Source organism: Agelaius phoeniceus, chromosome 17 (genome assembly GCF_051311805.1).
Source record: "Agelaius phoeniceus isolate bAgePho1 chromosome 17, bAgePho1.hap1, whole genome shotgun sequence".
Classification (NCBI taxonomy): domain Eukaryota; kingdom Metazoa; phylum Chordata; class Aves; order Passeriformes; family Icteridae; genus Agelaius; species Agelaius phoeniceus.
This window is the reverse complement of record NC_135281.1, coordinates 8007058-8029845: the sequence shown is the minus strand read 5'-3', so window position 1 is coordinate 8029845 and position 22788 is coordinate 8007058. Positions and strand designations below refer to the sequence as shown.

Genomic DNA, 22788 nt, shown 5'->3' with positions numbered 1-22788 from the left:
GGCCCGCGCAGCGCGGGCGGAAGTCGCGGCGGCCGCGCGTAGGAGCTTCCGCCGGGGCGGGCGGGGAGCGCGGAGCGAGGGAGCGCGGCGGGACCGGCAGGAGCAGCAGCGGCGGCGGGGGGAACACGGAAAGCCGCAACCATGGTGAGCCGGGCGGGCCCGCGGGGCGGGGATCCGCCGGTGCAGCGAGCCGCCGGTGCAGGGAGCTCCGGGCCGGGCCGCGGGTAATGCGGCGCTCTCTTGCAGACGGTGGGGAAGAGCAGCAAGATGCTGCAGCACATCGACTACCGCATGCGGTGCATCCTGCAGGACGGGCGCGTCTTCATCGGCACGTTCAAGGCCTTCGATAAGCACATGAACCTCATCCTCTGCGACTGCGACGAGTTCCGCAAGATCAAGTGAGCGGTGGGGGCGCCCCCAGCCCGGCTCCTCATCGGGGGGGCCTCGGGGCGAGAGCCAGGACAGCGCTGGGGCAGCGTGTGCTGCCGGCTCCTGCAAAAGCACTCACGGGTTTAGTCTCTTTTGTCAAATCCCCAAACTGCCAAAGTTTATGGGATCCTTTGTTTCGGTTCTTTCCAAATAACCAATATATGCGATGCCATTTGTAGCAGTTTAGATTTCTCTTTGTACTTGGTTTGTGGCATATAAAAATGTGCTCATCTCTGGAGAAGCGGCCTAGTCATATAGTCTGTTGCAAGCTCAAAGAGGAGCATTCATTCATTCTGTTTTTTCTTCTGTTTTGCAATTTTTTTTCCTCCCCAGACCTAAAAATTCAAAACAGCCAGAGCGGGAAGAGAAACGAGTCCTTGGTCTTGTGTTGCTGCGAGGGGAAAACCTGGTGTCCATGACAGTTGAAGGACCACCTCCAAAAGATGTAAGAATGAGTAGAGAGCTAAAGAAAAGAAGGGAAATCTGATGAATTTGCTTCTTTACAGGGGAATGCTGCTATTGTATTGTTGTAGACTTACAGATCTTACAGATGCTGTTGTGACCAGGTCCATCAAACTTCTCTGTAGGAAGCTCTAATTCCTTTGTGGGCTGGGACATTTCATTGGACAAAGGAAGGCTGTGGGCATCTGTAGGCTCTGAGGATTTCTGATAAATCTTTCTTTTTTGGGGCTGTGTTTTCAGACTGGAATTGCCCGGGTGCCCCTCGCTGGAGCTGCTGGAGGACCTGGTGTTGGGAGAGCAGCAGGGAGGGGAGTTCCAGCTGGTACTCCCATGCCACAAGCTCCAGCAGGATTAGCTGGCCCTGTCAGAGGAGTGGGAGGACCATCCCAACAGGTGAGATACTATGGCCCATGTGGTTTTTATTTTTTGGTACCAGTGTGATGCAAGCAATTGGTGTAGTGGAAGAACTGTAACCTTAGTTTCTGTTACCACAAAGTTTGAGCCTAGCGAGGCTTTTTTTTTGGTACTTTATCTCCCTAGGTATTGTCCTGTATGACAAAAGAGGATTGAAAAGTGTAGCTTTTCACACATAATTCAAGTAGTATCCATTGAATTGTATTACAGGTTGTAGTGTTCTTTAGTAAGTTAAGAGAAGACTGGTGTAATTTCTGAAGGGGAATTTCAATGTTACTTTTTAGTTATTATGATAAAGTAGGTGCTATTTTTTCTGAGTCTGTTTGTTTTCTGTACAGGTGATGACACCCCAGGGTCGTGGAACAGTTGCAGCTGCTGCTGCAGCAGCCACTGCCAGCATAGCAGGAGCCCCAACTCAGTACACACCAGGGCGTGGGGGTCCTCCCCCACCCATGAGCAGAGGAGCCCCTCCTCCAGGTAGGAATTACTCTGTAGAGCTCATGTTTTGTTGCAGAATTGGTGATAAGATTTTTCTGATGAAGATCTGGTATTGTGGGAGGTATCCTGATACCCAGCCAGTGCCTTGACTATTCAGCTGGATTGACATGCTTGTTTTTTCTCTGGCTTAAGGAATGATGGGGCCTCCTCCAGGCATGAGACCACCAATGGGCCCCCCCATGGGAATGCCACCTGGCCGAGGGGCTCCCATGGGAATGCCCCCCCCAGGCATGAGACCACCACCCCCAGGGATGAGAGGTGAGCACAGGATATCCCAACTGCCGTGGGGCTCTGAGAAGCTGTAACAAAATGTTTGAAGGGTGATGCATTCCAGTTGTCTCCCTAGCTCTGCTAGTTGTCAAAGTGCTTTGGTGCCAAAAGGGGTCCTAGGCTACTGTGAGCACGGGGAAATGTTTTTTTTTGTTTAGTTTTGCTGCTTCTTTTCTCTTCAACTCTTTCCTTTATTCCCAGGACCCCCTCCACCTGGCATGCGCCCCCCAAGGCCGTGAGAGTTCTGTGTTGTACCTCTGAAATGGGAGAAGACCAAGAAGGGGATACACTGAGTAGTACCACCTGTCAGACCTCTGCTATGTATATTTTATATCTACTGCTGGTGATGTTTGACCTTTTTAATAAAGATGGAAAACCTAGTACTAGGAGTCACTGTTGTGCTGGTCTGTTTGTGTCAAGAGTGCAGCCATTACTTTTTACTGCTCCACATTGGTCATCCCAGAAGAGCAAGCTTGAAGAAAAAAAGCTTAATTTGTATTGACAGAAATTACCAGTTGTTATGTGTTCCTTATAGGAATTAAAGCATAGCAATGAAATTTAACAAGGCTGATGGAAAAGGAACAGATTAGGAGAGTGGAGATGGTAAAAAAATAAAGAAACCATCTTTGTGACAGGTAGTTTGAAAAACTTTTTTTCCTATTATAGAAATGGGTTCTAAACCACAAGAATATTTTTTCAGCTCTTAATTATTTGAGAACACAGAAGTACATGAGCAAAACTTCGTTCAATTTCAATTTGCCTTAAAGTTATTACATACATGAACTAGAAAGATGTAATGTATTCCAGCTCTCAGTTTTCTAGCTATCCATAGAACAGAGTCAACATCTTACAAGAAAAATAATCCTTTATTTCATGGGTTGCTACAGATGTTTTCACAGTCTTCAACTAGGTAGACAACCATCCCAGAGCTATTCCACAACTTGAAGGAAAACTTCAATTTTACTGAGGTTGTCTCCTTGCAGTACTACAAAATCGAGGGCCTGTACAATGTGTCTGAATTTTGTAACAGTTCTTACTTTACTTTCTCTTATACCTGCAAGAGAAGATAATAGAAATGATATTACTCCAGCAGCCCAACTCTCAATGACAGATGAGGAGCACCACTGAGCATTTTTGAGGCAAAATGGTCTCCCAAGGAGAAGCCTAGGAATGTGTTATTAAAGGCACTATCCTTGATTACCCCCAGCATCAGACCTGCAATAAGAGGGTACTGCAGAACCAACACAACTTTTAGCAAGGGCCTTTAAACAATGACAAGAAGAAGAAAACAAGGAAAAAGCCCCCAGAATTGAACAAGAAAGTAAAGGGAACTATACCTGGACTTGGATTTGAAGTTCCCTCCTTTCCTGCGCTGGGCAATACCCAATCGTTTTCGATCTTCAAATGATGGGCTTTAGAGAGAGAGGGGAGGGAGGAGAGGTCAGCCATGTCACAGAATTATATCAGCAGGACAGGTACTTCTCAAAAGAACCCTGCCCCAATTTCAGAACCTCTTCTCCCAATATCAAAGTATTCCTGAGGAAGTACAGAGGTGCAAACAAATTCTCATCTATTGCAGTCTGCGCTAATGTAGACCTGCTAAGCCCTTACCCGGCACGGTACTGCTTCAGAGCCTTCCTGCTTGTGTTGGTCAGCTCTTCATCAAACACAGACACTTTTTTCTTCTTCTTGGGACCTAACAAATAATAAGAACAGTGGTTGTAAACAGAAGGCCACAGCATCATTACAGTACTCTTGAACACAACAATTAGCCTAAGCACGAGGCAAATGCCTGTGAACATGGACCACGGGCCAGCACTTGTGGCCATTCCTTCAAAGATCAGTGCCTTTCTCTATACAAACTAGATTAATTTACCTATTTCTGGAAAAGTAAGTGACATAAAAAGGAAGTTAGCTGTAACACAAAAGTCTACCTGCTGGTGCTGCTGCCGGTTCCTCTTCTGGCAAGGCTCTGGCTCTCTTTGCTCGGCGATTCCTCTTTGCCAGCCGCTCAGCATACATTTGAGATTTCAAGATCTCAAACTGTGACCTTTCCTCTGGCTGAAAGGTGTTAAAACACAAGTTTTGGTGAAGTGAAGCTTTGCTAAGGGAAAACTGATAGTCTGGCCAGATTCCCACTTGTCAACAAATAAACTCACTGTCATTTGGCCTTTTTTCTGTGTGTCCTGTACAAATTTCTTCCTTTTCTTTTTCCCTCGTAATGCTAGGTCAAATTCCTGCAGGGCTTTAGCCACTGGAAAGAGAAAGAAAAATAGAATAAAGAACCTATTAAAGCACAGAGCAGAGTCCAGCTGTGGCTATAGAATTTAACATGGCCACAGTGTCATGACTCACATTTCTCTTTCTTCCTCTCCTCACGGGTCTGGAACCAGCTCCGCTCCAAACTCTCACTTCCAGTTTCTTTTTTTCCCGTCTCCAGCTGCTTCTTTGCCTTGTTGATCTGTGATAATTCAGGCAAGATGTGAGCTCATGGTAGCTAAAAATTATTCCTCTCTTCCCTTTCTAAAATAGGCAGGTTAAGTATACTTAGGGTAACCTCATATAATGGACTATATCACACCAGATACTAAAAAATTGCTTACCTGGGCCTCTGACTGCTGCATCTCCCGTTCCTCACGTTCCAAGCAGAGAACTGCATAGATATCTTTCTCTAGATTCTCAATCTTCTCCCGAAATTTCAGTATGACATCTGAAAACAATACCATATGAACACCAGAGGCAGCTCATGTGAAGTCCATCTTGTTTTTCAGCACGTCCTTCAGTGTCCCTCTGTACCACGATATTCCCTGTGTACTCTCCCCAGCTTTTTACCTCAGTAAAAGTACCACATACCTTGGGGGAGGATTCTGGCTTTCACTGGTGTTTTAGCAGTCTTGACAATCTCCTTCAGCATCTTGCGCTCTTCCTCACCCACCAGTGAAACTGAACGACCAGCCTTGCCTGCCCTGGCTGTCCGACCCACACGGTGCACGTAGTGTTTGATGGTGTTGGGCATGGTGAAATTGATTACCTGTAACAGAAACAGTGTTAGTAGGAAATCAACGTGAAGTGCCTCATTAAAAAGCTCAGCATTTCAAATACTCACTGTTTTAACACCTTCAATATCGAGTCCACGTGCTGCCACATCTGTAGCTACCAGGATATCAATCTGCTCATCCTTAAAGCGCCTGAGCAGAGAAAGCAAATGCATTGGCAATGAATGTATCAATCTACTTCCACCCTAAAACTTCCAACTTGGAACTTCTTTTTAGCCTAGGCTTGCTAACTAAGCCTGCTAATACCTGAGTGATTCCAGCCGCTGTGTCTGAGAGAGGTTCCCATGAAGCTCCCCAACCCGCAGGCCCATCAGTCCCAGCAGGATGTGCATGCGGTGAGCTTGCTTCTTGGTCTGGGTGAAAAGCATCACGTGGTCCTGGAACGTCCGTGTCAGCAGAGCTAAAAGAAAGTCCTCTCAGAAGGCTGCTCCACAGTCACTCACTGATTGCAGCCTGCCTTGGCTCATCACTAACCTGTTACAATGGCCTCCCGGTCCCCCTCCCGGTTGGGTCTGATCCGGATAAATTCCTGCCGCAGGAAAGGCGCAACATCTGTGTTGCTGTTCACGAAAATTCGGACGGGATTTTTCAGGGAAACGGAAGCCAAATCTTTCACCTACAGAACCAGGTTAAGAAAAAAAAAGTCCACATGATTTCTGGTAAAAGACCTGACAAATTCTCATTCAACTTCCTGCCTGGGTATGTTTCTCAGCAGCTTGTCTCACCTCCTCAGTCATTGTGGCAGAGAAAAGCATTGTCTGACGATGGTGGGAACACAACCTGATTATTTCCTTCATCTGTTCCTCAAAGTATTCATCCAGCATCCTACACAGGAGAAAAAGAACAAGGTACGGCAGCTTCACTTGGGTCTGGCCAAGAAACATTACAAAAGGCAGGACAACAAGGACAGCCTGATAGCCTGGAGAAAGGAAAGCAGAAAACTGCCATGCTTTTCATTGCTGTCCTGCTTACCCTACCTGTCTGCTTCATCCAAAATCAGCACCTCAACGCTGCTCAGGTGGAAAGAAGGGCAGTTGTGGAGATGATCTATCAGTCGCCCAGGAGTGGCAATAAGAATGTCTGGCCCTGAGCGCAGAGCAGCTTCCTGAGTCTTCACATCCAGGCCACCTGAAAGAGAGGGAATACAGACTGCTGACCCCCAGAGCACACTGCAGCACAGTACAAGGATGCAAACTGCCTGAGAAGAAGCAGCTCAGATAAAACCACATTCAAAAACAGAAATGATCCCATATTTTCTTTCTCAGGAACAGGTAAACAAGTACAGCACGACCTTGGAAAGCAAGATTTTAAACCGCAATGTATCTACCAGAAGCATAATAACCACACAGCCTCCAGTTTTACAACACAGAATTCCCAGTTCTGTATAGTGATTTACAATGAGCTGTATAGTTCACATAAATGACTGAACACTCACCTACTGCCAGGCAAGTTGTGACACTGCTGAACTGTGCCAGCTGTTTTGTGACAGAGTGCACCTGAATACCCAGCTCTCGTGTGGGCACCAGAACCAGTACACGAGTTATTGGAGCCTGACGAGGTTTGTAAATCAGGCGCTCAAGGACAGGCAAGATGAAGGCAGCTGTTTTACCTGAACAAAAAATATTAAGAAGGGTTACCAATTATTGTGAATAGCTGATTGTCTGTTTCTAGTGCCCTGCTCAACCTCCTACCTGTCCCAGTGGCAGCACAAGCACAAATATCCTTTCCCAGAAGACCCACTGGGATACAAGCTTTCTGAATCGGGGTTGGTTGCTTGAAGCCAAGAGCTGTGATTGCCTAGAAAGGAGGGAGAGCAATTAAACTCTGTCTCTGGTATGGCCACACCTGGAGTGCCCAGAGCTGGGCTCATCACTACAAGACACACAGACATACTGCAGAGGGACAAGCAGTGGGCTGTGAAGATTATGAAGGGCTTGGGAGGCCCTCACGTCTGGGGAAAGGCTGACAGAACTGGGACTGCTGAGCCTGGAGAAGGCAATGTCAATAAATACCTGATGGAAGGGTGGAAAGTGGATGGAGCCAGGCTCTTTTCAGTGGTGCCCAGAGACAGAGGCAATGGGCACAGACTGAAACATAGTGATGTATGTGTTTAGTTCCCTCTAAACACCAAGAACCACTTTGTCACCTCAAAGGTGACCAAGCAGCAGCACAAGGGGCCCACAGAGGTTGCAGTTTCCAGCCCTGGAGATATTCAAAGCCATCTGGACACATTCCTAGGCAGGAACTCTAGGTAGTCCTTCTTGAGCAGGGATTGGACAAAATGACCTCCAAAGTCCTTTCCAACCATACTGTGACAAGTCTTGCTCAAGACGGTGTTAACACATTCAATCTTTGATTGACACAATCAAAGAACAGTTTCCATTAATGTATAATAACAGCTTCTAAAGGACTATCACACTATCTCCCAAATGATTTCCTTGTCAGAGAGGTTGCAAAGTAATGAGAAATTTGACAGTTCTAATTGGTGGCAGGGAGTCTGTACAACATTCTTCAGAGTAACATGTAATAAATCAGCTAGGTAAATACCTTCAGCAAAGGTCGTGAAAGATTCATGTCCTGGAATGACAAGTTATCATCATATTGAGAGGCATCTTCAAAAAAGCTCTCTGCTTCCTAGAAACAGGAACAACAAAACTGGAACAACACATGCAGCAACACAACATGCTATCAAAGGGCTTTGGGCTGGTTTCTAACCAAAGCAAATTCCTCAATAAGAAATACTGGAGGAATTTGACTAGTTTTTAACACTTACCACTTCTCCCTTTTTTGATCTCTTCTTTTCCTTCACTTTGACCTTATCTGCAGAGAAGGAGAAATGTGACTGGAATTAGGAAGCACAGCTAAATCTATAACAAGATGAACTATCTTCACCTTGTAACCTCATACTTTTTGCTCTCAATTCAGATGTTGAGTGAGAGACCTCAGAAACCAGTAGAGGCATGTAATGGAATAAAATTGCCCAGTAGACATCCTTGTTCAGGGATGAGTTCAATTATGGCTACCATTCAAAATAAACTTGATTAAAATCAGAAGGAATGTTGCAGAAGGCAAACAAAATATAAAAGGTGCTCCTTGCCCACTCCCAGCAAGGCTTCACTTCAGACTTTTCTCCAGTGAGCCAACTGTGTGTCAGATTCTTGGCCATCTCATTGTGTACTGCTGATACCTGCTTTTGTGAAGATACTTTCATCATCCACTGAATACTCAGACTCCACATCTTCTTCATCCCTACTGCAATCCTCATGCTCCTTTTTGATTTGATCATCTTCAGCCTCTGCATCCTCATCTTTCACTTTGGCTTGTTTAGCTTCCCTTTCCTAAAAAAAGAAAAAAAAAAAGAAAATCTTTTAAAAAGAAAGGATGAAAAAGAAACTTCAATCCTTTGTGAGTATAGGTTTGTTATTATGAGCTCATTCACAAATCCACGGTTTTGCATAACTTTAAACACTAATAATTCTGCAACCTCACCCATTCAGCAGCACATCACATGTGGCAGCAAAGGGAGCTGAAGTGATGAGTTGCAGCCAGAGCACCGTGGCTGAGGGAATGGCCAAACACATACCAGTCTTTTCAGCAATTAGAAAGATCCTGACCTGGAGCTTCCTTTTCTGTCTCACTTTCTCAATCTTCTCATCCAGCGTCGTAGCTGCTTTCTAGACAGAAAATCACAACAGGAGAGCTGTAAGAGGAGCCCAGGGGAGCAGTGGGCGCTGTGGCCTCTGGCACCGCAGCTCCATCCCGGCCTCAGGCCTCACCTTGCCGCGGAGCTGCCGCAGCGCCGCCGTCCAGGCATCGTCCCCGCCGGCCTCCGCCTCCCCGAACACGAAGTCGGCGCTGAAGTCTCCGCGGGAGGGTCCGCGCCGCCTGGGGCCCGGGGCCCGGGGCAGCTCCTGCGGAAACAGCCGTGAGCACGGACCGCGGCCGGGCCCCGCCGCACCGGCCCGGCCCGCGCCCCCCCGCCCGCCCGGCCCCACCTCCTCATCCTCGGAGTCGCCGGATTCGGAGTCCACGGGCACCACGTCCCCCTCGGCGATGGTGCCCACAAGGCCCAGGCTCTCCAGCGTGGCCATGGCTGTGAGCCGGAACCCCGCGGGACACGCGTGCGCTGGGCCGGGCCGGGGGCCGGGCCGGGGGCCGGGCCGGGCCGGGTGGGCAGAGCCGCGGCTGCCTCCGCCCCGCAGTGCCGGGAAAGGAAACCGAAAGCGGCCGTGCCGTAGCCGGATAGGTGGCCGTGCGGTGTTTTCTCATCCTTTGAGCTTCCCCTCTGCTTCGCCTCCCCTTCTCTTCGCTTCCCCTTGCCGAGGGAGCCGGGGAGAGAAGGAGAAGCTCCGTTTCGGGAGCGCTGCCCGCCGCTGACAGGGGCGGGGGCTCTGCCCACCGGGCGGGACTTGTGGGGAACTGGAAAGTGAAACTTTGGGGGGAATTGGAAAGGGAAGCGCTGCTGGGTCTCGGGGCAGACGCGGCGCAGCATCGCCCGTGTTCGGCCGCAGGAGAGCCAAGGTCCCCAGCGCCCAGCGCTGCCCTCGCCCCGGAGAGCTGGAACAGAGCCGGAGCAGTCCCGGCCGGGCGATGGAGAGTCCTGGGCAGGAGCCCCACGCCCGACAATCCCGAGGTGGAGCGAGAGGTGAGGGTCCCCCGGGGAATGCAGGGCAGGAGGGCTGGGTGTGGTGCTGGTACAGGGGGATCCGCTACTCCCCTACCTATGTACAGCGAAATTTTCTCTCAAGGCTGAGTTTCAACACTTCGTTATTTGCCCTTGGAGTCTGTTTGGGGCCATGATGCGGCGATGTGTTGCAGCAGCCTCTTGCTATTTGTTCCTGCTAGTAGTCAGTTTTTCGCTAAACATGCTGTGGGGAGTCTGACAAAGGTCCCGTGGGCTGCGCTTCCTCCTACTCCGAAAGGCAAACACTCCATGTTTTGTGCATGCTATGTACGGTTCAAGTCAGCTGTGCCGCCCTCTATCATTATTTCACTGATGATTAACTCCCGAGGGAATGCTGTCCTGTGCAGAAAACTTAAACTTTCACCTTCTTACTTCTGCTTTCAGTTCTGTGGGAAGAGGTTTTCTTTTTTGGTGTCTTCGTAGCTCAAGTGAACTCTAAGTACAGGACTCTCTTTAGCAGTTGGATAGAAGGGTACAAATGAGACACTAATTTGAAAATCTATGTGCAAATGTAATAATTTTTTAATTTGACGTCAAATGTTCAATGCTGACTGTCAGGTCAATATACTCATTTGTCTTTGTTGGGAGGCATGTTAATTTGGTTGGTTTATAATTAAGGAGTGTCATTTTTCCTGCCTTTTTAAAGGACGTGTGCTTCGTTTGGACACTGGCTTTACAGGAAGAGGCAGACACAGAACAAATAATGTACCAGGCCAAGCCCCTAAGTTAGGGGAAAAGATCCAAGACAGTAATTTTACGCTTCCACATGGGCAAAGAGAAGAGGGGTTTGGTGGCTGGATTTCAAAGGTTCCTCAATCAAGTAGAAATCCAAGAATCCAAGGTGAACAGCCCAACAGTGAAGCCACAGGATTCTGGACAAAACAGGAGAATGAGGGAAGGAGAATGAGGTATCAAGGTGGACAAACACATGAGAGGGGCAGAGGACCCTGGAATGAGCAAGAAAATGCATTTAGAGGAGGAAGGTGTCAGCTTGGACAAGCCCATGAGAGGACCAGAGGACCCTGGAATGAGCAAGAAAATGCATTTAGAGGAGGAAGGTGTCAGCTTGGACAAGCCCATGAGAGGACCAGAGGACCCTGGAATGAGCAAGAAAATGCATTTAGAGGAGGAAGGTGTCAGCTTGGACAAGCCCGTGAGAGGACCAGAGGACCCTGGAATGAGCAAGAAAATGGAGGCAGGGGAAGGAGGTATCAAGGTGGACAAGCTCAGGGAGGAGCTAGAGGGAGAGGGCTGAGGAGTAGGTGGGAAAATGAAGGTAGCACACGGAGGATGCAACCTCGGGAGAATCCTCATTTCTACCAGAATGCTACCCCAGGTGGTGCCCACCACAGTGAGCAGCCTCGGCAAGCCAGAAGGATTGGCTATAAATTCCTTGAAAGTCTCCTCAACAAAGACCCCTCAGAAGTTGTCAACACACTTGCTTCCAGTTCAGGGTTGAAGGACCTTCTTTCCCAAACAACCATGAACCGCAATTTCGTTCAGCTCATTTGCCAGGTGCTTCAGAAGGCGTGCAGTTCCCAAATGGATAGACAGAGTGTCCAACATGTTCTTGGGGTTGTGAAGGAGTCCAACTTTCTCAAGGTCTGTCTGCCACAGTATGTGTCTGACATGGTAACAGAAGTAGTTCCTGCTGTACGCCACGAGTACCCTGAGCATATCAGCAACATCATTTTACTTCTTCAGCACCTGATAAGTACTTTCCCAGCCAGCTCTGTGCAGAAAGTCTCCATTCTCTTGACAGTCTTGACAGCATCCATCGATGCCCTGAGAGGTTTTGGTGTGGACATCACAGAACAGGCAGAGAAGAATCTCAATCAAGTCCAGATGCTCATGCAGCATCTGCAGGAGAAGAGACGTGAAGGCACCCTGAGGGCTGATAATTGTACATTTATGCAGCCTCAAGATGGGCAAGCAGAAAACTATCGTTTCATAAGCATTTATCCGACATATGAGGAGATACACGGTGATGAGAAACCTTTTCTACGGCCCAATTTTGTTTCTGGAAAATATGAAAGCACCAGTATTTATCTTGACACCCACTTCCGACTTTTGAGAGAGGACTTTGTTAGGCCTTTAAGGGAAGGTATCATGGAGGTTTTGCAGAACCTGCAGGACAGAAATTTAAGAAAGAGAAAATTTGATGACATCAGGATCTACTTTGATGCACGGATTATTGCCCCATCTTGTACCCCAACTGGCATTGCTTACAAGGTCCAGTTTGACACAAAACCACTGAGGTTTGTACAATGGCAAAATTCTAAACGATTGCTGTATGGATCGCTAGTCTGCATGTCCCAAGATCACTTTGAAACATTCCTTTTTGCCACCGTTTCTAATCGTAATGCTGCAGAACTTGTCAATGGGATTGTGGAGCTGTCTTTTGATGCAGACAGCCAGCCACTGGTGGGAGAGTTTGAACCCTCAGACTCTTTCCTCATGGTAGAGACAACTGCCTACTTTGAGGCCTATAGGCATGTGCTAGAAGGGTTGCAGAAAATGCGGAATGAAGATATCCCATTCCAGAAGTACATTGTGGAATGTGATGCACAGGTGAAGGAGCCAGCATACCTGACACGGGATACTGCCTACAACCTTGCACCCTTGGTGAAGACTTCACGTAAAGAGAAGTGCCCTGATAACTTGAAAAGTGTAAACATTCTAGATCCCAGTCAATGGCTTTCAATGGAAGCTTTGAAATTAGATGAGTCTCAGATGCAGGCATTGAATCTTGCACTCACCAAGGAGCTGGCTATCATCCAAGGACCTCCTGGCACTGGTGAGACATATTTGCTTAAAGGTTCTGTAATTTAAGAAGTTCTTGTTGACTTCCCCATCTAGGGAGATTAACTTCAGAGAAAGCCAGCTGTACTGTCTCCAAAGCTTTAGTCCTGTGCATAATTGATGCTTGAGTCACCCATTTAGTGTGAGCTGTGGAGACAGTTAATATTCTCAAATTGCCACATATGATCTTTGCCCACCTACATGCAAATAGATACCAACTGCACTGTTGACTGTGCTTGTATATTGGGGTGAAGAAGTTTACAGTGGCCTTTGAGAACTTGGTCCTTCTTGCTGTGCAGCACTCTCCTACTTGTCTTCACAGCATGTTAGGGCTTTGGGAACTTCAGCCATGAGCCATTGTGTGAATAAAGTATTACAAGATGGACTGTAATTGTTTTAAATGGTACCTGAATTTAACAAGCACCAGTGCTTGTATTTCAATAGTATGTGGATGTTTCATGTGCAGCCAAATGTCATCTATGATGCCAGTATCAGAGTGGGCTGGAGGATGCAGTGAGAGAGAAAACCCTGTGTCCAGGTCTATTATCTAAAAAATAACATTCTTGCAGACTGTGGCCTTGCTCAGCTACAGGCTGGAATGTCAGTGTCACTCTACTTTGTCTACATTTTGTAAGTTAGTTACCCCTAGGGTCAGTTCTCTCGGTACAGACCAGATTGGCATCCTGGAAAGAAATCTTATATATGTTTTTGATGATTTCTATGTTTCAAGTCACTCACAGACAGTGTATTACCCTTTTCTGATTCTGAGTTTGTCTTGCAGGAAAGACTTATGTGGGTTTGAAGATTGTTCAGGCTCTCTTGACTAATGATAATGTGTGGCAAAGCCCTTACCAGAGGCGTCCCATCCTTGTAGTCTGCTACACCAACCATGCACTGGATCAGTTCTTAGAAGGTAAGAGTACCTGCAAGCAGGATGGTGGTATAATCATAGCATCATAGAATGGTTTGGGTTGGAAAGACCTTTAAGATCATCTAGTTCCAGCCCACCTGCCATGGACTGGGATACCTTCCACCAGACCAGGTTTTTCCAAGCTCTGTCCAGCCTGCCTTGAACACTTCAAGTGATAGTGCATCCAGTTCTCTGGTCAAGCTGTTGTTAGAACCTGTAATTAGAAACTATACTATAACCCATACTCTGCTCATTGTATGGCACGATAACGTGCATTTTGGTTTGATTCTTTTTAGTGACTCTAGCCCCATTGACATAGATTAAAAAAACTTCACTCAGAGCAAACCACTGTAGGATTTTCAGTCAAATCCTCTTGTCCTATTGCTGAAAACTGAGCTTGGCCCTTTAGTTCTAATATTTCTTTTTTATTCACAGGAATATACTCATTTGAATTGGATGGGATAGTGCGTATTGGGGGCAGGAGTAGCAGTGCAGCCCTGCACAGATTCACCTTGAAGGAGCTGAGGAAGCAAACCAACAGATTTGATTTCCCAGACGACCACTTCAGAGACTCTGAATATGTATGTACAGACCTCCTGGGAGATGCTGGGACTGGGTTGCCTGTGCATTGGAGGAGATAATAAACCTCCCCCACACCTGGCCTTTCACCATGTTTTACGCTGAATTTGGTCTCTTAATTCTTCTGTCAGTTTTTTGTCCTGCTGTTAGTGAACTTTGTTTCTCTGAGTGTGACACTGCCTCCCTTGTCTTTGTTATGAGTAGATAACGAGGGAGATGAAGAGGGCTGAGGAGGGTCTCCTTGAAGGAGCGAAGCGGTTGGAGTGCACGGCCTACGGAGTTCTGCACGAGCGCTACTTGAAACCACACATGGCACCCCAGCACTGGGCCAGCCTGAGAAAGGCTCTGGTAATAGAGGTAGGTCCCTTTCTTCCGAGTCAAGCAGTCCCAGTGCATGCTTACCATCCTTTCTGCTAATGGGCCTGAGGTTCCACCAGCATACATCTTTTTAGCATCATTTGGTTACTGAGAAAGTAAAGGAGTGAACAGCAAGCTGTGCCAAATGACAGTAGTTTAGACAGGCAAGGCAAGCAGGGGCTCTGAATTTTCCTCCTTTCAACTGCAGAGATTCTAAGTGATCTTTAACAGCATAAAAATGCAAGTACCCAAAGGAAAGCCTCTTAAACTGAAGGGAGGAGGGGTACCCTTTCTGAAGATCTAGGGCTGCTTGGACTTTCTAGTTCTGGAGGGTGTCTTGGGGGGGACTTGTCCTAGTTGCCACTGCTGTAAGGTGCTGCTTTGGCATCATGCTAAGACTCTGAAGTGCAATAGGCCTGGCTGATTTGACTTTCTCTATATTAGGAGGACACTGAGTTTTACTACATTTTTTCACAACGGTCACTGATTCTGGAGTGGCTGGGACTTGCTGCATCTGCCTTCACCCAGAATGCTGCAGAGAATACATGGGCTGAAAATCCAGGTAAAACAAACAAAACAGAAAAAAAACAGACACCAGAAAGACACTCACTCCACACACATTTTCTACAAGTGTGTTTACCTAAGCAGTGTATGTGTGCCAGAAAAGAGACACTACTACTTAACAGGCGCTGAATGATGTGTGATACTGTGAGGGAATTAAGAAGATTAACCCTCATTTCAATGTAGTGATCTGACTGCTGCATTGCTAGAGTGGCTGTGGCTTACTTCATGTGACTGGTGACTCTCACAGATGGACAGCAGGAGGGAGAGGAGGAGAGCGAAGATGAAGCAGAAGAGGAGCTTTTGGCGATCCCAGAGATGGCTGACCTGATTGAAGATGAGAGAGTGATTGAGGATGAAAAGATAGCAGACTATTGGAGGAGGGAGAAGGAAGATGACAGTGTTCATGAAATAGCCCGTTCCATGTTGGCTATGAAGCTGGACCAGGAAGAAGGAACAGCTCAACCACGGCAGGAGAACATGCAGTGGGAGGTAACTGCATGCATTACCATGACTGTGTAAAGAATAACATGGGGATGCTAACACAAAAGAATCTCTGTGCTGTAACTGCTTATTGGGGTGCTTTTTTTTTTCTTTTTGCAGATAACTCGTGGCCAGAGGAGAAAAATTATGCGTAAGATGAAGGTTGAGCTCCGTAAAGTGAACACAATGACAGAGTTAGAGGCCAATGCTGTTCAGGATGTGTGGCAACTTGACCTGGACTCTCGCTGGAGGCTTTACAGGTGACAAAGCTATTTTGCAGGGCTTGTCAGGCAGGTGTTTCCTAAGATCATTCCAGTGTGCAAACTGTGTCAAGCCATGATGTTTCTGTTTGTACTTGTTCAGTTCCTTGTTTGAACATGCTTGTTCTTACCTTCCTTGTACCGCATGGGAAGCAATGTCATGCCCTGCATTTGTACATGTTCAGGACTAAGTACAGATGGTAATAATCTGTTTCCCAAAAGGCATGGCAGTTTTGAGCTGAATCCACTCAGAACCTGTGGATCACCATCCTGTTTTCCTTGCAGTGAGTGATAATGGTGCTTTCTTCCCAGGTTTTGGCTGCAGACTTACCAGGGTTCTATTCGAGACAACATTCGGGACCATGAAGAGCAGTATCAGGAAGCAGCCAGAAAACTGAAAGAACTGAAGCTGGAGCAAGATCTCTGCATTCTCAGTACAGCCAGAGTTGTGGGGATGACAACTACAGGTGCAGAGCAGTTGGGAAACAAACCAGATTGTATTGCTTACAATCATGTTTAAAGAACCTTTTTGCTGAAAGATTAGTATCATGTATTGCTTCACAGCCTCGGTCAGATTCTGCCTTTTTAATCTTTGACTCCCTTTGCAAATGGGGCTGTTGTGAGTGTTGTTAATTAGTGGCATGAGCAGCTTCTGTTGTTTTGCACTCCCCCTCTCTTGAGTAGCATTCTTCTAATGGAACTGCACCACTTGTGCCTTAATAAGGCCCAGCTAATACCTGTGTTGCTATTCCCACAGCACCTTCTGGAGATGGTAGTGTCAAGGTTGTTTTAGTATGTCCCTTTGGAGAGATAATTTAGGCTTATTTATGCATGTAGACCAATGTATTGAGTGTTTCTTCTGTCTGAAGAGAGCATTGAAAAAAGGACCAAGGCAGGCATAGGACTAATCTCCACCTGTCTTCCTTAACTCATCATATAGAAGCCGTCCCTGATATGGTACTGTTTTAAAATTCAAAAAGCCAAGTGTTGAAATGGGGAATCTTGAGAAGAACCTCAGTTTTTTCTGAGACAGAGCCTACTCCCCTCTGTGAAAAGTCTTGCCTTACTGCTTGAATGCAGTTATATCCTAAGGTTTATCTTCTGTCCTTGTTCAGGTGCTGCAAAATACCGACGGATCTTGCAGTACATAGAGCCACGAATTGTCATTGTAGAAGAGGCAGCAGAGGTGCTTGAGGCTCACACCATTACTACTCTGAGTAAAGAATGCCAGCACCTCATCCTCATTGGAGATCACCAGCAGGTAACTTTCATGGCTAACAGCTCTGTCTGCTGGGTTAATGAACAAGAACTGTCTAACACAGCGCTGTGTGGGAAAATTGCCAAGGCTTGTTGCTCCCCACCTTCTACAGATACCACAGTGTGACCGTGTTCACAGGGGTTCTTGGATGAGGGAAGAGACGAGAATGTTGACTCCATGATCAGAAGGCTTGATTTATTATTTTATGATATATATATATTACACTATAACTATACTAAAAAGAAAAGAAAGGAAAAGGTTTCCTCAGAAGGCTAAGCTAAGAATAGAAAAGAAAGGAATGATAACAAATGCAGCTCTCTCAGACTCTGTCCGAGATAGCTCTGTCTTGATTGGCCATTAATTATAAACATCCAAGAGGGGCCAATCACAGGTGGACCTGTTGCATTCTGCAGCAGCAGATAATAATTGTTTACATTTGTTGCTGAAACTTCTCAGCTGCAGCAGGAAAATCCTAAAGAAAAGATTTTCACAAAAAGGTGTCTGCGACACCACAGGTCCTCTGTCCTAGTTTTAGAGCTCCTGTGGGACTGGTGTTTTAGTTGACTGATACAATTTTAGATGTGCTTTGATTGTGACTATATCTAGCTTTGATGTTAAGCACTTCTGCAAGAATCCAATCTCTGGCCTTTCAGTGGGAGACCAGTCACAAAAAAATGAGAGTGAAAAATCCTACTTAGACATAGGAAAAGTGCCAAAACATGGACCTCCTATCCCTTCTCTTTCAGTTGCAGCCTAGTGCAAATGTATATGACCTGGCCAAAAACTTCAACCTCGAAGTCTCTCTCTTTGAACGTCTGATCAAAGTGGATTTCCCCTTTGTCTGTCTGAAGTACCAAGTAAGAAAGAGCTATAAAAAACTTCATGGCATTTGTATTTAGGTTAAGTTTGTAATACACTTAAGTTTATATTTCTACTGTAAGAGCAGCCTAGAAGAAAAGAATGTTCTATCTAGCTTCTGAAAAGAGTGGTAGGATGGTAGGAGCTGTCAAACTGATATGGAGTTCCAAAATATTTTCAGTTTTAGTGATATTGTCCACAGCACTGTGGTTCTCATGTTTTTGTGTGAAGAACACGGTTTATTGTGGCAACTGAAACTTCCACAACTTTGCAGAGTGAGATAGCACAATTCTTCTCAGGATGCTTCCTGCTAAATTGCTATAATCATCTATCTTGGTGCCTGGGGAAGTTAATTCTACCACCAGCAGTCCTGTGTTAAAGGTACCTGAAAGAGCTCATTTAGTAGTTAGGGTGAGGTGCTGGCTTTTGTTATCTATAAGTGTGCTTAAATTTGCACCGAAACCAGCACTATTGTGCAACAACCTTATCAAGAGATTTTCTTGAAGATGCTCTGCTACTCTCACTCCTGCAGTTGTTGCTGGTGTCAGCAATGGGGTGAGGGAGAGCAGGGATTGGGAAGTGCTTCCTTCTTGTCTCTTATTGAAAAGTCATCCTTGTCTTGTATTCAGCCACTGTCTGTACAGTGGAGCAAAGAATATTGACAGGGAAATATGATGCTCCTTTCTCAAGACTGATAAAACTGTTTTGTGTTTCAGCACCGCATGCGCCCTGAAATTGCCCAGCTTATCAGTCCTCATATATACCAGAAGCTGGAGAACCATCCCTCTGTCCTGGAATATGAGAATATAAAAGTGAGTTTTCAACAGTCCAAGTGGTTGCTTTTGTCCCCTGTTACTGGCTAAATGAGTTTCTGTAAACTACAGTGTTCAAGGATTTCAAATTCTTAGGTCAAATTCACTTATTGAAATTTATACTTGAATCAAGGAATTGTGCAATATAGAATTACATAAGTAATTTGTAGTTCTGGCATTAGTGATGGTGGACAGTGGAAATAGATCCAATACCAATGACTTTAAAAGAACAGTAAAAAATAGGAGGGGGAACAAATGAATTGTAGGAGTTTGAAAGCTAGGAAGAAATCTTAAATGAAAGACTTAAAGCATAATATTGAAACTCCAACATAAAATAGGTGACAGGATTACTGGAACTCTTTCCTTAGTCTCTCCGTTTGGGCATTCTACCAATGCACAACATTGCAAGGAAGATCTATGCAGCTTACAAGTATAAAATCATCATTTTTTATCTAACACGCTCAATAAACAGCCAGAATTTAGTAAGTGATTAGAATGCTTGCCTTGTGTATCAGTCAGAAGTATCAGTCTTTGCTTCTTCCTTAATGGTACTGAGAGGTTCCATCTTAACACTCACTCCCTCTTTTCTGATTTAAATTTCCTCAATGAAATGAGGAAATACAAATGAGGAAGCCTGAACCAGGGCTTCATGTATCTCTAGGTTGGTGCTTTTCTTGCATCTTTGAACTATTAACAGTCATCTCTCTGTAATCTTACCTTGGACAACCAGAGATCTGTGTTTGACCTACAAAAGCTGTTCTTTCCTGTTAAAATCAGTCTCTGGATTTTGGCAGGCAGAGCAATAATTTTTTATGGGTAGAATAATTCCAGTTAATAGTTAAAAAATTAAAAGCCCCTGCTAACTCAAGGCCAATAGAGTTTTTGAACAGGTGAGCAGTCAACTCTGCACACCATGAGATGGTGAGTGACTACTGGAGTCCTAGCATTCCTAGTTTTTTCTGTTGAAGAAGAAATTTTCCTTGCTGCTTTGTTTTTTTGCAGCAACAGAGGAAGTGTGTTTTAGGCAAGTGCTCAACCCTGTGCACTGGTAACTTAGTATCTTTCTTCTACAGGGCCAAAACAAGACATTGTTCACACCATGAGTATGCTTTGAGAAGTTACTAGCACTTCATGTTTTCTTTTGTATAACCTGGAAATGTACAGTAAAAACATCTCTGGAAAGATAGGGAATAAAATCAGAAACTGATTTCATGTTAGGATACTAAAATATTACCAATAAGCTGAAATGGGAATTTGATTAATAACCTATGGAAATCTAAGAGGAAATCACCGAAGTACACAGTAACTGCATACTGTAGTCAACTCCTTAAAAGTCCTTCTGTCAGTGGATAATCAGGAGCATGGAAATACTCTGGGGTGATAAAAACTAGAATTCTCTCTCTGACATCCTTCCTCTTGTTTCAGGGTGTCTCAACTAATGTCTTCTTTGTGGAACATGAGGTTCCTGAACAAGAGATCCAGGAAGGGAAAAGCCACCAGAACCCACATGAGGCCCACTTTGTAGTGGAACTGTGCAAATATTTCTTGTGTCAGGGCTATAAACCTTCTCAGATCACCATTCTCACTACTTACACTGGACAGCTCTTCTCTCTGCGTAGGCTCATGCCGGCAAAGATCTTTGAAGGTGTGAAGGTTCATGTGGTGGATAAGTACCAGGGAGAGGAGAATGATATTATTCTGCTGTCATTGGTGAGGAGCAACAAAGAGGGGAGACCTGGGTTCTTGCAGATCCCTAATCGGATATGTGTGGCATTATCCAGAGCTAAGAAAGGCCTCTATTGTATTGGAAACATGAGAATGCTTGGCAAGGTTCCTCTCTGGAACAAGATCATTGAAACCCTTGGGAAAAATGGTCACATTGGCCAGTCATTAGAGCTTTGCTGTCAAAACCACCCTGGAACCAAGACGAAGGTATCTACAGGTGAAGACTTCAACAGTGTCCCAGAGGGAGGCTGTACTCGTCCCTGTGAGTTTAGGTTGAGTTGTGGACATGCTTGCGCAAGGGCATGTCACCCGTATGACCCTGAGCACAAAGAGTACCAGTGCCTGAAGCCTTGTCAAAAGGTACTTTGTGAAGATGGGCACCACTGCCAAAAGTCATGTTATGAGCCCTGTGGAAAATGTATGGTGAAGGTAAAGAAAACTATTTCTAAGTGTGGCCACATACAGATGGTGCCATGCCATATTCCAGAATGTATATTTCAGTGCCTAGAACCTTGCCAGAAGAAGTTAAACTGTGGACACACATGCATGCGTTCCTGTGGGGAGCAGTGCACAATGAAGTGTCCTCAACGGGTTACAGCCACACTGAAATGTGGCCACGAGCAGAAAGTTGCTTGCTGGATGACTAGGGTGGGACATGAGGAGGCTGTGAGATGTGAGAGTGAGTGTTCTGTCACACTGGCATGTGGTCATGTATGTTCAGGTTCCTGTCATACTTGCTTTGGAGGAAGATTTCATAAGGCATGTGGCAGCCCATGCAAGCGTGTCTTGATCTGTTCCCACAAGTGTCAAGAGCCTTGTACTACAGAATGTCCTCCATGTCAGAAGGAATGTCAGAACTACTGTATTCACAGTAAGTGCAAAAAGAAATGTTGGGAAAGCTGTGTTCCTTGTGCTGAGCCATGTGAGTGGCAGTGCCAGCACTACCAGTGTACCAAGCTTTGCTCTGAGCCGTGCAACAGGCCTCGCTGCAATGTTCCCTGTGCTAAGATGCTGCCCTGTGGTCATCCCTGTATTGGATTGTGTGGAGAGCCCTGCCCAAAGAAGTGCCTTGTTTGTGACCATGAGGAACTTACTCAGATCTTCTTTGGCTTTGAGGATGACCCAGATGCTCGATTTGTACAGCTTGAAGACTGTGGCCATGTCTTTGAGTCACAAGGCCTTGACCACTATATGGATGAAGATGATGATGTTGTCAAGCTGAAGGTGTGCCCTCTGTGTCAGACACCCATCAGAAAGAACCTGAGATATGGCAGCAGTGTGAAAAGGCAGGTGGAGGAGATAGAACGCGTGAAACAGAAAATCCAAGGCCCAGCAGGGGAAATTGAGTCTAACAGAAAGAGACTGCAGGCCGTACTGGCACGGAATCTTTTTCTGAGGCATGATCTATCCTCTAAGTATGCCATGCTGGAAAGGAAACTAAAAGCTTCTCCTCTCTCCACAAAGAGTATCGGACTACTTGAGAACCTGCTTAATTTCTACAAACGTATAGCAGACTTAACTAATTCTGTGAACAAAATTGATGAGAAAGAAAAGAAGAGGCTGATGAAGAGGCTGGATGAAGTGCAGGAGTGGTTGGATAAGCCACGCATCAGTTTTACAGAACAGGAGCTCACTGACCTGCAGTCTGAGATCCAGAGGCTGACTTACTTGCTGAGCCTCTTGGCAAGGTGCAAAGCAACAAGTAGGGTGATGCCCGCAGACATCGCAGCAGAGATTAACAGTGCACGTGAGATCCTGGAAGGGACACAGAAATTCACAGAGGAGGATGAGGCTGCAGTGAAGGCTCACCTGAAGAAGATCAATGCTAGCTTGCCCACGTCAGGGCTGGGAATTTCTGAAGCTGAGCGGGTGCAGATTGTCAGTGCTATTGGCTGTCCCCGTGGCCACTGGTTCAAGTGCAAAAATGGGCACATCTACGTAATTGGGGAGTGTGGGGGGGCAATGGAGAAGAGTACATGCCCTGAGTGCCACGAAGTCATCGGCGGCACCAACCACACCCTGGAGAGCAGCAACCGCCTGGCCCCGGAGATGGACGGAGCAACCCACGCGGCCTGGTCTGACGTGGCCAACAACATGCTCAACTTCGAGGAGCTGCGCCGGCTGATGTAGGGTGTGTGAGCCTTGCTCCTTCCCACAGGCACGCATGCAGGGGCACAGCCCCACTGATTTCCCCCTTTGCTTACTCTATACTAATAAAGTGTGTATTGCTTCCAACCGGGCTGGGCTGTCTCTGTGGGGTGGGGTTGTCACTATGGGGTAGGTCTGTCTCTATGGGGCTGTCTCTATAGGGTAGGGCTGCCTCTATGGAGCAGGGCTGTCTCTATGGGGTTGTCTCTATGGGGTGGGGCT

The 22788-nt window shown here is 46.2% G+C and overlaps 3 protein-coding genes across 4 annotated transcripts; 2 read left to right on the top strand and 1 right to left on the bottom strand.

The window, feature by feature from the left end:
• The first annotated feature begins 4 nt into the window (after positions 1 to 4).
• SNRPB (small nuclear ribonucleoprotein polypeptides B and B1) lies at positions 5 to 2462 on the top strand. Its single transcript, XM_054644427.2, has 7 exons — positions 5 to 144; positions 247 to 398; positions 763 to 874; positions 1132 to 1284; positions 1644 to 1782; positions 1936 to 2061; positions 2275 to 2462. Exons 1-7 carry the CDS (start codon positions 142 to 144, stop codon positions 2310 to 2312), a joined length of 723 nt encoding a protein of 240 aa, XP_054500402.1. The 5' UTR covers positions 5 to 141; the 3' UTR covers positions 2313 to 2462.
• A 458-nt stretch (positions 2463 to 2920) lies between these two features.
• On the bottom strand, positions 2921 to 9290 carry DDX27 (DEAD-box helicase 27). The gene is made up of 21 exons (XM_054644122.2): positions 9125 to 9290; positions 8906 to 9040; positions 8744 to 8803; positions 8317 to 8467; positions 7903 to 7949; positions 7677 to 7763; positions 6821 to 6926; positions 6565 to 6738; positions 6107 to 6257; positions 5855 to 5954; positions 5604 to 5745; positions 5376 to 5529; positions 5180 to 5261; positions 4927 to 5104; positions 4677 to 4783; positions 4429 to 4534; positions 4233 to 4327; positions 4008 to 4134; positions 3685 to 3769; positions 3411 to 3485; positions 2921 to 3127 (listed from the first exon to the last, which is right to left on the bottom strand). Exons 1-21 carry the CDS (start codon positions 9218 to 9220, stop codon positions 3112 to 3114), a joined length of 2274 nt encoding a protein of 757 aa, XP_054500097.2. The 5' UTR covers positions 9221 to 9290; the 3' UTR covers positions 2921 to 3111.
• A 132-nt stretch (positions 9291 to 9422) lies between these two features.
• Positions 9423 to 22653, top strand: ZNFX1 (zinc finger NFX1-type containing 1). Of its 2 annotated transcripts, XM_054644120.2 has the most exons (13): positions 9423 to 9774; positions 10460 to 12610; positions 13397 to 13528; positions 13961 to 14106; positions 14309 to 14461; positions 14906 to 15023; positions 15273 to 15514; positions 15626 to 15765; positions 16078 to 16232; positions 16881 to 17026; positions 17770 to 17880; positions 18598 to 18693; positions 20119 to 22653. In XM_054644120.2, exons 1-13 carry the CDS (start codon positions 9720 to 9722, stop codon positions 22546 to 22548), a joined length of 6075 nt encoding a protein of 2024 aa, XP_054500095.2. In that variant the 5' UTR covers positions 9423 to 9719; the 3' UTR covers positions 22549 to 22653. The 2 variants fall into 2 exon arrangements, with proteins under 2 accessions (XP_054500095.2, XP_054500096.2); XM_054644121.2 differs by lacking the exon at positions 17770 to 17880.
• Positions 22654 to 22788: the final 135 nt, after the last annotated feature.

Bases quoted from the DNA above. Each gene is read 5' to 3' on its own strand.
- ZNFX1 (XM_054644120.2), top strand. From the start codon at position 9,720: ATGGAGAGTCCTGGGCAGGAGCCCCACGCCCGACAATCCCGAGGTGGA. The intron at 15,515-15,625 runs GTAACTGCATGC...TTCTTTTTGCAG, and splicing joins AGGAGAACATGCAGTGGGAG to ATAACTCGTGGCCAGAGGAG. The intron at 17,881-18,597 runs GTAAGAAAGAGC...TTTGTGTTTCAG, and splicing joins TTGTCTGTCTGAAGTACCAA to CACCGCATGCGCCCTGAAAT.
- DDX27 (XM_054644122.2), bottom strand. From the start codon at position 9,220: ATGGCCACGCTGGAGAGCCTGGGCCTTGTGGGCACCATCGCCGAGGGG. The intron at 6,739-6,820 runs GTAGGAGGTTGA...TTTTTTGTTCAG, and splicing joins TTGTGCTGCCACTGGGACAG to GTAAAACAGCTGCCTTCATC. The intron at 5,530-5,603 runs GTTAGTGATGAG...ACTTTCTTTTAG, and splicing joins CCGGGAGGCCATTGTAACAG to CTCTGCTGACACGGACGTTC.
- SNRPB (XM_054644427.2), top strand. The intron at 875-1,131 runs GTAAGAATGAGT...CTGTGTTTTCAG, and splicing joins AAGGACCACCTCCAAAAGAT to ACTGGAATTGCCCGGGTGCC. The intron at 2,062-2,274 runs GTGAGCACAGGA...CTTTATTCCCAG, and splicing joins ACCACCCCCAGGGATGAGAG to GACCCCCTCCACCTGGCATG.